This window comes from Pseudoliparis swirei, chromosome 6 (assembly GCF_029220125.1).
Source record: "Pseudoliparis swirei isolate HS2019 ecotype Mariana Trench chromosome 6, NWPU_hadal_v1, whole genome shotgun sequence".
Taxonomy (NCBI): Eukaryota; Metazoa; Chordata; class Actinopteri; order Perciformes; family Liparidae; genus Pseudoliparis; species Pseudoliparis swirei.
In genome coordinates this window covers 10,417,977-10,430,107 of record NC_079393.1, presented here as the reverse complement: position 1 = coordinate 10,430,107, position 12,131 = coordinate 10,417,977, and the positions used below count along the sequence as shown (strand labels likewise).

General features: G+C 41.8%; 2 protein-coding genes across 2 annotated transcripts; one reads left to right on the top strand and one right to left on the bottom strand.

Annotated features, from left to right (window-relative positions):
- Positions 1–474: 474 nt before the first annotated feature.
- adal (adenosine deaminase-like) lies at positions 475–3,590 on the top strand. Its single transcript, XM_056416540.1, has 10 exons — positions 475–591; positions 724–854; positions 1,117–1,177; positions 1,293–1,380; positions 1,483–1,564; positions 1,684–1,810; positions 2,341–2,421; positions 2,500–2,638; positions 2,706–2,806; positions 3,324–3,590. Exons 1-10 carry the CDS (start codon positions 547–549, stop codon positions 3,513–3,515), a joined length of 1,047 nt encoding a protein of 348 aa, XP_056272515.1. The 5' UTR covers positions 475–546; the 3' UTR covers positions 3,516–3,590.
- Positions 3,591–3,678: 88 nt separating this feature from the next.
- nat10 (N-acetyltransferase 10) lies at positions 3,679–11,488 on the bottom strand. The gene is made up of 29 exons (XM_056416525.1): positions 11,415–11,488; positions 11,081–11,216; positions 10,865–10,956; positions 10,597–10,768; positions 10,365–10,487; positions 10,220–10,281; positions 10,016–10,130; positions 9,033–9,140; positions 8,772–8,905; positions 8,555–8,648; positions 8,365–8,463; positions 8,137–8,273; positions 7,550–7,674; positions 7,220–7,370; positions 6,766–6,862; positions 6,555–6,671; positions 6,211–6,312; positions 6,049–6,123; positions 5,844–5,960; positions 5,590–5,723; positions 5,451–5,499; positions 5,266–5,362; positions 5,066–5,173; positions 4,810–4,982; positions 4,603–4,722; positions 4,400–4,498; positions 4,247–4,320; positions 4,094–4,174; positions 3,679–4,014 (listed from the first exon to the last, which is right to left on the bottom strand). The coding sequence occupies exons 2-29, from the start codon at positions 11,192–11,194 to the stop codon at positions 3,870–3,872; spliced, it is 3,114 nt and encodes a 1,037-aa protein (XP_056272500.1). The 5' UTR covers positions 11,195–11,216; positions 11,415–11,488; the 3' UTR covers positions 3,679–3,869.
- Between the last annotated feature and the right edge of the window lie 643 nt (positions 11,489–12,131).

Sequence of the window (12,131 nt, the reverse complement as noted above, 5' to 3'; positions counted from 1 at the left end):
CATTGCAACACATTTATTTATTTACTTATTTTATTGACGTTATTGCTATTATTCAGTGCAGCTCACAAACAAGGAAACAGTGTCATCAAGGGTAAGGCTTTCTTAATTAAGGACAGCGAGATATTAATTTTCAATTTCTTACAAATAAACAGAAAATCGTGAATAAGGTTAAGTCAGTGTCCTTCAAAATAAAAAATGTAAAAGAACATTAATTGTCATAGATTATTTTTTTAAGTGTAAATGTATAATAAAGATAAGAACATATATTTTTATTGTGTCTTCTTGAAGGATGTTGCTCAGCGAAGCAACATGTAAAACTATTTTCGAATTCCCCTGCACACTGAATCTACATTGTGTTTTTAATCAAAGAATAAACCCCCTAAATAAACGCAAGCGGAACCACGACAAAATCCACTGCGAAAAGGGGGGCTTATTTCTGTGCAGCACCCTGTGGTGCTACAGGAAAATGAAGCCTGAAAACAGAGGCGAGTTGGCAGAGAACAACTCGGGGCTCGCGGATTAATCCAGGCTTTGTTCAAGTTAGTGATGGAAAATGAAGCGGATGTCTTTTATCGGGAGCTGCCAAAAGTGGTAAGTCACCAACGTATTGTTTCATTTTCGGAAGAGAAGAGAGTCAGAGGGGTTTGAAGATTTAAAAAAATGTATTTTACTTGACGTGTGTCGCGAGCGAGGTGCTGACGTCAGCGTTTCAACTGTCACCAGGAGCTTCACGCGCACCTCAATGGCTCCGTCAGTTTCCACACCATCGAGAAACTCATCAGCCGAAAACCGCATCTCCACATTGAACACGGGATGACTGCCATCGGAAAAGGCCAGCGGAGGACACTGGATGAGTGAGGGCAACTTACAGCAAACGTTTCATGCGAGTGTTGTTGATGAATTCATCAATTGGCGTAATTCGTCATTACGTCATTCATAAAAAAAAATAAAAATGCAAGATGTAATGTTAGTATAGAAACAAACAGTTGTAATTAAATTCATGTAAGCTATTACAGTAATGTGTTTCTTTGTTGGCAGTGGTACAGAAACAAAAGTGTGTTAATGCTGACGATGGTAAGAGGGTCTTTGTTTGTCAACATGGCGGTCTGTCCGCAGGTGTTTTCAGGTCTTCAAGGTCGTTCATCAGCTGGTGGACACAGAGGAGGACATCCTGATGGTGAGTACTGGCTTGTTTTGTTGTCAAAATTAAATTGCCTTTGTACAGGCAAAAAGTGGGAAATGTTTTCCCCAGAATATCAGTGACAGGTGTTTTTCTTCTTCTTTCTTCCCAGGTGGCGACAGATGTTATCAGGGAGTTTGCGGCTGACGGTGTCAAATATTTAGAGCTGAGGAGTACCCCAAGGGAGGAGAAAAAAACTGGTAAAGACACATGGAGCCTCATATTTTTGATGAAGTGATTTACTTTCAGGGTTGTTTTATCAAATTATTAGTTCGACAAGTTGTATTGTGTTTTTCTTGAAGGCTTGACAAAAAAGAGATATGTTGAAACTGTCATCAAAGCCATCAAACAGTGTAAAAATGAGGGACTGGACATTGATGTCAGGTAGGAAGAACCTGTGTTATTTACATTTTTTATTTTGAGTGTAAAACCACCAAAGTGCTGCATAGTTTTTGCGTGTTGACCACAGTTGCACACTTTGAAAGCATCCATTTGTCTTCAAGGTTTTTGGTGGCAATTGACCGTAGGAATGGGGCTGAAGTTGCCATGGAGACCGTAAAGCTTGCTGAGGAGTTCATGCTGTCAACTGACGGTTTGGTGTTGGGAGTTGACCTCAGTGGAGATCCAATGGTCAGCCAATATTGCATATTTGCATAATCCGAGTTTAAAAACAACACTATTGGTGATAGCTGTGATTTATCTCAGTACGGTGGTGCCAAGATTAACTGATTTAAATAACACAAAGAACTGGATCTCGGCGTTAACACGTTCTGCCTTTCACAGATGGTTGATGTATTTCTCATGCAGATTAAAATGATAGTTTTACTCCTTTTATATGACACATCGTGAGGGTTAAGACACCCACTAGTTCGCTGTAGTTCTTATAATCCACGTCATACAAAAGAGGGCTTTTACTTATGATCACAACTCTCTTGTGAAATTGTGTTTTTAAAAGCTGCAGTGTTTTCAAATGTCATTTTTGACAATCTTAGTATCACAAATGAAATTGCTTTGGCTGGTAGAAACTATAGCAAATCATGTTAACGGTATTCAGATTAAATACCATTTATTCATATTTTATCAAGGATTTTTTTTGCCATCAACTGCATCTAGACTTTGTCACAATAATTCAGAGTAATTCATGTAATTTTCATCTTAAGGTTGGCCATGGCAAAGATCTACTTCCTGCTCTGCAGAGGGCCAAGGACTGTGGACTGAAGTTGTCACTGCACCTCTCAGAAGTATGACCTTAATGTTATTCAATATCTGTAGTGACAATGTCTGTCAATGATCTGACGTGACAACAAAAACTGTTGCAGGTCCCATCACAGCTGGAGGAGTCCGATTTGCTGTTGAATCTTCCTCCAGACAGGATCGGCCACGGCACCTTCTTGCATCCTGAAGTGGGTGGATCTCAAAGTCTTGTGGACAAAGTGGTGGCGAACAACATACCGCTGGGTAAGAGTGAGGTGACACTATTATTTTTGTGTGCATGCAGTAAATTGACCAGCTCTTTTTCTTGTAGAGCTTTGTCTGACATCAAACGTCAAAGGACAGACTGTACCGTGTTACTCCGAACATCATTTCAAGTACTGGTACCAGATGGGCCATCCGAGTGTGATTTGTGTAAGTATCCTTCATTACGCTGCAGTCTGATTGGTTACCTTACTTTTACGTGCATAAAACACTTCACAGAATAATCTAAAGATCTCATAGCATTTCTATGACATACTATCCTGGGAATTGTTAAGGCTTAATCTACTATCGCTCTTATGACATTTTAATGACATTGTACTATATTACATTTTATGACGTATTATACGAGAAATTTGTATGGCAAGTGTTTAACGGCCTAAATGACTTCATTTAATGACGTTAATACCTTTTCAGCATAGGATAGTATGAATTTTTAGCTTGTGTTCTTTATGACATAGTTCTTTAAAAGGCTTACTATATGTGCACTTATTGATGGCATACTATTGCATGACTTGGTGGTTTTATGATCAATTATGACTCTTTACAACAGACGTTTCTGAATTGACAGTTCTTTATTACATCGGGGGTTCTCAAAGTTTGAATGACTGAGCTGACACTTAATGGTTGAAGTTGAGTGTGAATAATGATTTATTCTGTCACATTACAGACTGATGATAAGGGAGTCTTCAGTACAGACTTGTCTCAAGAGTATCAGCTGGCAGCGTCCACATTTGGGCTCAGTCGTGAAGCCGTATGGAATCTCTCCCAGCGGGCCATCGACTGCATCTTTGCACCCGACGCCGTGAAGCAGCAGCTCAAACAGAAGTGGCTCGCGATAAAGCCTCAGGTGTTCAAGTGACCAGCTCAGTGGAACCCACAGCCAGTATACCTCACATTTCAGTTTTTTAAAGACTTTCCATAACACTTTTGTAAAAATGTTTGTAAAAACCAAGTAAATTATATCCATTTAGTACAAGTGTAAGTGTGTTGTATTCTACTACTATACAGAGTATGTGCAATGTTGCACACACCATAAAATCAGAGCAAAACACTTGTCATGACATACTTTAGAAATGAAGATGTATCTGGTAAGAATAAAAAAGACAGAATAAAAACACAATTTCAACAGGTATCCAGTCTTTTGGCTGCGCTCCAAATAACAGATCATGTTGACTCTGTTTCATGTAGCACAGTCCTATCAACACAGCTGTATTTATTGTCGCACCTTCTTTCCAAATTTGCCATGCTTGTCCTTGCTCTTCTTAAATTTGCTGTGTTGCATTTCCTTTTTGTTTACTTTCCCGTGCTCAGGAGCCCCGATATTTGCGTGTCCCCCATCCAACTTCCTCTTCTTGTCACTGTTGGGTGGAGGATGCTGTTACAAACAGCTTTTTACAGCAAACACACTTTTGCCAAAGATGCAGAATAACAGTGTACCTCTTGATGCTAACGATAGCGCTGTTCCCTGCCTTCTTCAACACCTGGTCCCATTCCTCCTCATCTCCACAGATCTTGTACCTGTGAATACAAAGAAAATCATTAGAACTGCAGCAAATTTCAAATGCGTCATATAAATAAACGCATACTCACTCTTCCATGTCCATTTCCTTCACTTTCTCGACTTCCAGCTTGTGTTTCTCCTCAAACTCCTTTGCTGCTTCATTCTGTTAGTGAAAGATTAATTCTCACGTGAGAAGTTGAAAACAACAAACGTTTGTTTGATAAACGACTACAACCACGGACCAGATCATCAGTCAGGCTTCCGACAGTCGGCTCCATGGAAACGTCTTTCGTGGTCGCCATCTGTGCCTCAATGGCTTCTTCTTGGACACTGGTGAAGACCTAGGGTAGTAGACACATTCAAAGCATTAATGTAGTCGCAATAGTTTCAACGCCAGCTTTTATGGCATCTTCTTTATATCATGTTAAGTGAATTGTTAACTTACTCGCACAAACTTCCGGATCAGACGGTTGAAGAGACCCATGAGCTGTGAGCTTGGGAGTTCAATTTCCTTTTCGAGCTGATCAACCGATTTGTGCTGTAACCCTATACCCAGCAGTAATGCCTAGAAGAAGAAAACAACTGAAATGTAACATCAAATGCCCCAAAACTGTATCAACAGAAAATCAACAGAACCAATGGGGGAACTTACACACTGTGCGGCTGAGAGAGCGACGTCCCCGAGCTGCTTGAGGAAGAAGATGCGAGCCACTGTGGGGATCAGGTCCATGATGAGGTGGTAGTCCACCATGCTCCTCGAATACAGTTCCAGACGTTTGAGGTCGTACGGGCTGAAATAGGATGCCAGCTCAGCGCTGGTCAGAACTGTGAAGGTCAAAGAGAAGTGAGATCAGGTTTTGCGAGACGCAGAGGAAATCCGGTCCGGTTCGTTAGGAGAAGAGTCTTACCGCTCGTCTCCTCCTTGACCTTCTTGTTCTGCAGGATGCTGAGTGCCATGCTCGGATGGAAGCTGCTGAACTGGTAGGAGAGGAGAGACAGGAAGCGCCGACGGAAATCTAAAGAAAACAAAACCCGTTTGGTCAAACTTCTAGATGTTTAAACTAACCAGAGCTCCAGAAGTAGTTCAGGAACAGTTGTGGAATGTCACCTTTCCAGAAGGCAGACAGCCACTGGTTCTGCTCTGCGGCTTCATCCGTGTTCAGCTCCTTCAGCATCACACACGAGTGCTCTCCCGTCAGGTCATTCTACAGACAACCACAGACACCAATAGTTACAGCGTGTGACATCAGCACAATGTACGTACACATAATAGAATATATATTTTATACTCACAGGGGTTTGTCTCAAGTAGACTGGAGTATAACCCGCTTTCCTCCAGAACCTGTCAGGTTGCAAAAATATGTTTTGGCATTTCTAAATCTGCAAAAATATCAAAAAGCCCTTCTCTTTCTCCATATTCAAGGAAACTCACTTGAATAGCTGATTAGTAAGTCCAAAAGAAACTCCCAGATAGTCCAGTCTCTCTGCTCTCCTCTCACTGAGCTTCAGCAGCAGAGGAGGGAGCTCCTTCCGTGGGGTGATCACCTCCTCCAGCAGACTGACAGCCTGGACAACAGACAACAAGGCCCATGTGTAATCTCATCTCTACATTGTGTTACTCCAGTTACACTTCATGTAAGGAAATGGTGTCTTTTAAATATAGCTTAACACATTTAATTGTATTACCTCACTGCTGACGGACGTGATCTCATTGGGATTTGAGAGTGTGTTCTCATCCATGGTGGGAAACTTGCCCTCATAGTACATCTGCAGCATTTCGAGAGCTCTGGAGCCGTAGCCCATCTAGTGGACAGGTGGAAAACCAGTTACATAGAGCACATACCGATTCATTGAAAACTGGGCAAACATGCCGAGGTACGCCAACTCTTACCCCTTGGTAGTCTGGATTTACAGCAATTCGCACAACTCTGGCTCCGGAGAGGCTTCCAAACTCTGGGTCTTGGAACTACAAAGAAAGGAGCAGAGGATCTTATTCATGTTTGGAAACCTGAGCGGTAAATATTTTGTCAAAGGATTTATGACCAGTGTGTACCTGTTCTGACACCGTCCAGGGAATGAGGTCACCAGAGGCCTTCTTTCCTCTGGACAGACTGTTAAGGATGGACTGCTGAGATATTTCACCCTCCAGACACACCTGCGGGACAGAGGAAACAACAACAGTGAGTCAAGTTGGTCAACATGACAATTGAAAAGACAAGATACAAGCGACAACCATTTTTTTCCATAGAGACTGAAATTGCCTGTGAAGTGAATTAGGAATGGCTGATTTGGTGGAAGACGTTCCTCTGGACTTATTGGGACTAATTTGCCACAAAGGTTTGCTTTCAAATGAATGGCCTTCACTCTCGTTTCATGAGGGGGTCTGGAGTGTCTTACCTGCACCACAGCGAGGACCTCAGGTAGTGAGTTCTGTGTGGGGGGAACAGGTGGCAGGAGACAGAAAATGTGGTGGGCCGGCGCATCGGACAACAACTGCAGGTCATTTGGTGAATTCTGGACCCAAGAAAATAATTTGAGTGAATAAGAATGACCTTACAGTTATACTCCCTGAGGAAAAGAAAATTATGTGAATACAATATAAGATCACCTTATAGTGCGATGCCACGTACAAGGCCATCAACCTCTGCAGGAACGCCTCGGAGGCCTTGTGGTAACAGAAGAGCGTGTCTCTGTTCACATAGTAGCTGAAACGTTTGGATTAAGGACAATCACAGACGACACTAGAACTCGTTTTGCTTTAGACTTGTGTCATAACAAAAGTAATACACAATATCATTAAAAAGTCTTGGCTATAGTATGTTGAAAAAAAGCCATAATATATTATGTTGAGTAAAAGTATTTAAAAAGGCAGTGTATGATGTTAAAGCATCACAAATAAAACACATTTGAATAAGTCATAGTATTGTATGTAGGAAAAAAGATCCAGAACAGTCACTGTATAGTATTTTGAAAAGGTCATAACAAATGTTTAAGTGCACCTGGTGCGACCGGCCTGATCTTAACCTGGCTAACATTAAGCCTTTAAAGTGCATGAAGGATACAGGTCACACATCTGCGGGAGTGAGCAGCCAGAAATGAGCCGGGGTATGTTCATGCAGTCGAGACAGAGCAGGTCATTCAGCCACTTCTCCACGGCGTCGCCTGGAGCGTACCGAATGGACTCTTGGAGAGAAACCTCATGGAGAGAGCGAGCTGTGGACAGAGAAAGATGAACAGCGGTCAGTCCGTCCATGTCCTGCCGTTTGTTCTGAATCTAGTCGACTTTAACACCTTCCCTTTGGGCACTCCCAACCCGGAGGGAGCAGTCCACCGTTTTCAGAGAATCATGGCTGTTCCAGATAGATACATAATAAAAACACTGAGGTATTTACCGCCTGCCAGCCTCTCTGTGTTGGTGGTCCTGTTCACTGCCGACATGCTCTGCTGACTCTGGGCACTCTGCTGCCTCAACTGCTGGATCAGTTTGAGGGAAAGAGAGCGCCCAGTGCCTTCATACCTTCAGAGAGGATGGGGAAAAGTAATAAAATAGCTTCAGTTGAAATAAAGAAGCCATTCAGGAAATTAACAGAAATATCAACTATTTCAGAAATTGATTATTTATAAAAATCAGTGGTTGCAGCTTCAAGTGTTAATATGTGCTTAAGTTCTTAGTCTTCTATTATACCGTAGCTGAATATATTTGAGTTTTGGACTAATGATCAAACAAAACAAGCAATTAGAATATATTACATTTGGATCTATATATATTGTTATTAATTTGTGTCAATGTACAAAACTATATCGACAAAAAATATTTTCTTGCAGCCATTGAAATATTACAACGTATTATTGTTTCTACATCACTGGTCATAAAATCCATATTACTCAAAATAGTTTCTCCAATTGTCTGTGTGTAATCTTTGTGCACCAAAGCAATGTTGCATTTGATGATGTGGATGTCCTCTGACCCATTACTGACCCGTTGATGGTCGAAGCCATGAAAACCAGATAGGGCCCCAGCAGCTTCTTAACCAGAGGGAGCGGGATGGCTGCAGCCTCATCAATGACCAGCAGTTCAGCCTGGCCCAGCTTCACTGCATCCCCGGGGTGAATGTACTGTGGGTCACATGAACAGGAAGGTCCGATATGAGTATTCATACTGCTGTAAATAACAAGAAACGGAGAAGAGCGACGTGGTCTTGTTTACCTGAATTGTCTGTCGGTGTTCTTTGAAGATGTTCACCCGCACCACAGCCTTGTTGAATTCTGGATTCAAAGACTGGATGATTTCATAATCAAGATGCTCCTACAAATGCAAAAAGGGGGATATGAAGTGGTTATTACAAACAGCATGAATGTAACATCACTGCTATAGAGAAGATTCACAGGCTGCCCACCTGATACTGTAGTGCATCAAAGCCTTTGAAGATGAACTCAAACATGGTGTGGAGGTTGTCCGGGCTCGGGGAGGTTACAAAGATGTTGGAGTAGCTGTAAAGAATAAGAGGCCATCGTTGGAAAAAACGTGTAAGACTATGTAATAGACAAAACGGATGGATATATATAGATATATATATTTCATATTTATTTGTATGACATAAAATGAATATGTACCCAAAAGCCACAGCTCCAGCGATAGCCAGCCCGAGTGCTGCAGACTTGCCTCGACCTCGGGCAGCAGTGAGAGCCACGGTGCTCCTCAGAGTCTTCTCTGAGGTCGCCTCAATGAACTTCAGCAATCCTTTAGCCTAGAGGAAAATGCAAACCGTGAACGTTACATCTATTACGGATACGTGTGTAATGTCTATGGATCACTGATGTGATCGGTTGGCGTGAAGTAAAAGCGTAAATTAGCTCTTCAGTGAGAGGTCTGACCTGGTCCATGGTCTTGCAGCAATCCACCAACACACCCACAGGCTGTGTGTCCTGAAGAGACTCCTTCAGATCCTTCAGCTCTTGTTCTCGTGGAGACAGACCTTCTTCCTGAAGGGTCAAGACGACAGGGGTCAGAAAACCGTGAGCATGTAGCCAACAAGCAAGACAATGATATTCATTTGGCACTTTCCCATACGATACTAAGTACTGTTGGGATTGAAAGTGTACAGACCTGTAAACTATTAAAGTAGCAACGGTTAGGTTTTTTTCCTTTAACTTAATATGAAGTAAATGTTCAGCGGTGAGATTGGTTCCCTATAAACCTGTCTTTAAACAATACGCTTCTCTCTGCCACCAAACGTGATCTCTCTGGGAAATTAAGGCTCAATTTACAGGAGAAGAGGCAGTAAGTTGACCATTCGTAACTAAGACAGGACGAGTATCGTGATTTCCTTTTTTCCGGTAGCTAACGATAGTTATCCCTAGTTACCAAATACTATCAAAGTAAGTTATTTGCAGTAACTATCGCTAGTAGTGGAAATGGCGGAACAACCAATGCGGGTTGTCCTGTACAATTTTCCAATGGAAATACCTAAACGTTGCCAGATGACCTTATCAATACCTTTGCATAAAACACTATTTAATTTAATTCATACACTTATTCAATCAAGAAAAGGTGTTGGTTTCTGCATTGTTTTTGGAACAGCCAAACGTTTCCTGGCAGAGACCTGATGATAATCCAGGTAGTAATAACTGAACAGTTAATGTTGGTATGATAATAGTATCGCTTTAAAAAAGCGATACTATTATATCAACTTTGGAGAGAAACAAAAACCTGTAATCTACATTTTGTAAAAAAAGGAGTGAATTTTGCCGGAAACAGTAAATGTTTATCAAATTTAATTAATAAAATCAATAGATTATTTTCTGTTGATGAACTAATTTGTTCCAAAAAATAGTTGTTTCTACTGCAATATAATTACCTGAGTCTTTGGAGGCACAGGCTTAATGTTCGCCATGTGGCTGGAGATTGGCAGGATGTTGAGTTGGTCATCAATGACAACACAGTTTTTGCAGGATGCCAGCGACAGAATAAATCTAGAAACAGTGGAAACAAAATAAACATTATTGTAAAACTTTTGGTTCCAAAGGCACCAATATTCCATGAAAGACAGAGGAACACGTACCTCTCATTGAACCGTCCCACCACGTCCTGATGAGCCTCTGTCCGGTAACGAGAGTGTACGTCCTGGATGAAAACAACCAACATTTAGTCCAACTCAAGCAAACAAGAGTTTGACATGTATGGAGATGGAACAGCTCTGTTCTCACCATAGTCATAGTGTAAAGCTGCTTGAGAGAGTTCATTGTCCTGAGCAGAATCACCACAATGCCACCTCCTTCTACCGTCTCAACAGTTCTCGCCAAGAGATTGGGAGTGAGGGCTTCGAAGTCCTGTGTGGCACAAAACACGAGAGCTTAAGAGTCAAATACATTTATTCTCCAGCAGTGGTTCCCAACTTATGTCCTCTGTATTTTTTACAGCCAATAAGGAGTAACTCACCTGCAGGACGCACATCCCGTAGGTGTTCCCCAGGATCTTGTGTGTCTCGTTGTAGTAACAGTATCGGATGTTGGTTGCAGCAATGAAGAGTTCAAACGGGTCATCCCGATTCAGATTCAATGTGCCAGTTTTTATCTTCTTCTGCAGATGTTTCATTCGCTTTTTCCGGTTGCTGTTTCAGACATTTAGACAAATCAAACAACCCTCTCCTTTGTGACACAATAAATGGCAAACAATTCAATCTCTTGAAATACATTTACACACACACCTGCTGAATCCCAGCTCTTTTTTGTAGCACCAGAGTACAGAAGGCCGTGCTCTGACGGAGGCTTTAGACAGCATGTGATGCAGAATCACAACCTGGATCAGACACATGTTTATTAGGTTTGATTCCACATGTAAGAGACGTATGTCACAATATATTGAAAGACACTTGAAACTGATACATTTTACCGAAAGGAACAGACAGTGAGGGGAGGATTACCTGATCTCTACCACGATCTCCCACCACCACAAATATGGTCCGGTGTTGCAGAGCGACTCCATTCTCTATCTGGACACGAATCCTGTTGTCCACCTTCTTGCGGACTGTCGCCATTGTTTACTGCGACTGAGGTAAGCTAAGTAAAACAAAACAAAACACGTCGAAGAAAAAGATAAGGGATATGGAGGGACATAAAAGTTGTAGTACCACCCAGAAAGTTAAGAAAAAATGAAATGGGAGGGAGGACGGGTGACTGGAGCTAACTTGCTGCCAAAACAAACGCAGAGTTAATTGATACCAAATTATGCCACAACGCGATGTTTCCAATATTTACCTTTTGTTCCACACAAATGGCTGTAGTTCAATCTTTATGCAATTCAAAGTCCAGGGCTGAATTTACATGCCAGCCATCATGCTGTTGATACACTCACGTGGAGATATCCGTTCATGGAGGACCCCAGGTGCAACGTCATAACTGCGCGACTTTTCCTTGGGGGTCGTTATCTTTACCCTGAAATCAGTCTGCCAGGTAGAATTCTCTAAAAATGAAACGCTCCTGGGTAAATCCATTAAGTCGATTTATACAACTGTGTTAACACATTTCAAAAAGATATGTTGGGAGGTTCTTTAGTTTGATAGTAAGTCATTTATCGGCGGACTGATTGGGTGGTCAAAGAGAACAATCTGAACACTTTCATCCATAGTTCCTGTTAATTGCAATGAGCATTTTTGCCGTTTTGTTTAAGAGCAAATCAATCGACCAATCGACCATGGCCTATTGCTTCAGTTAAACTTGACGTGAAGAAGTGTGACGATGATCAGCATTTGAAATCCAGTTTTGACGGTTCAAATCGAGACTGTTGATTCCAACGTCGGACGCAAACCGTTATGCATTCTGCCTGTGAGCACGAGCTCAGGGGGGAAAAACCACGTGACACATGTGCGGGCTGCAGCACACCTTTCAAATACAGCATGAACAATGAATTGAAGTTACATTTAATTTTCTTCAAATCAGTCGGGAATTGTTGACACAATTAAAGATATTTAGCGT

Bases quoted from the DNA above. Each gene is read 5' to 3' on its own strand.
- nat10 (XM_056416525.1), bottom strand. From the start codon at position 11,194: ATGGCGACAGTCCGCAAGAAGGTGGACAACAGGATTCGTGTCCAGATA. The intron at 5,363-5,450 runs GTGAGTATAAAA...GGTTGTCTGTAG, and splicing joins TCTACTTGAGACAAACCCCT to AATGACCTGACGGGAGAGCA. The intron at 4,499-4,602 runs GTAAGTTAACAA...CTACTACCCTAG, and splicing joins TGATCCGGAAGTTTGTGCGA to GTCTTCACCAGTGTCCAAGA.
- adal (XM_056416540.1), top strand. From the start codon at position 547: ATGGAAAATGAAGCGGATGTCTTTTATCGGGAGCTGCCAAAAGTG. The intron at 1,178-1,292 runs GTGAGTACTGGC...CTTTCTTCCCAG, and splicing joins CAGAGGAGGACATCCTGATG to GTGGCGACAGATGTTATCAG. The intron at 2,807-3,323 runs GTAAGTATCCTT...GTCACATTACAG, and splicing joins GCCATCCGAGTGTGATTTGT to ACTGATGATAAGGGAGTCTT.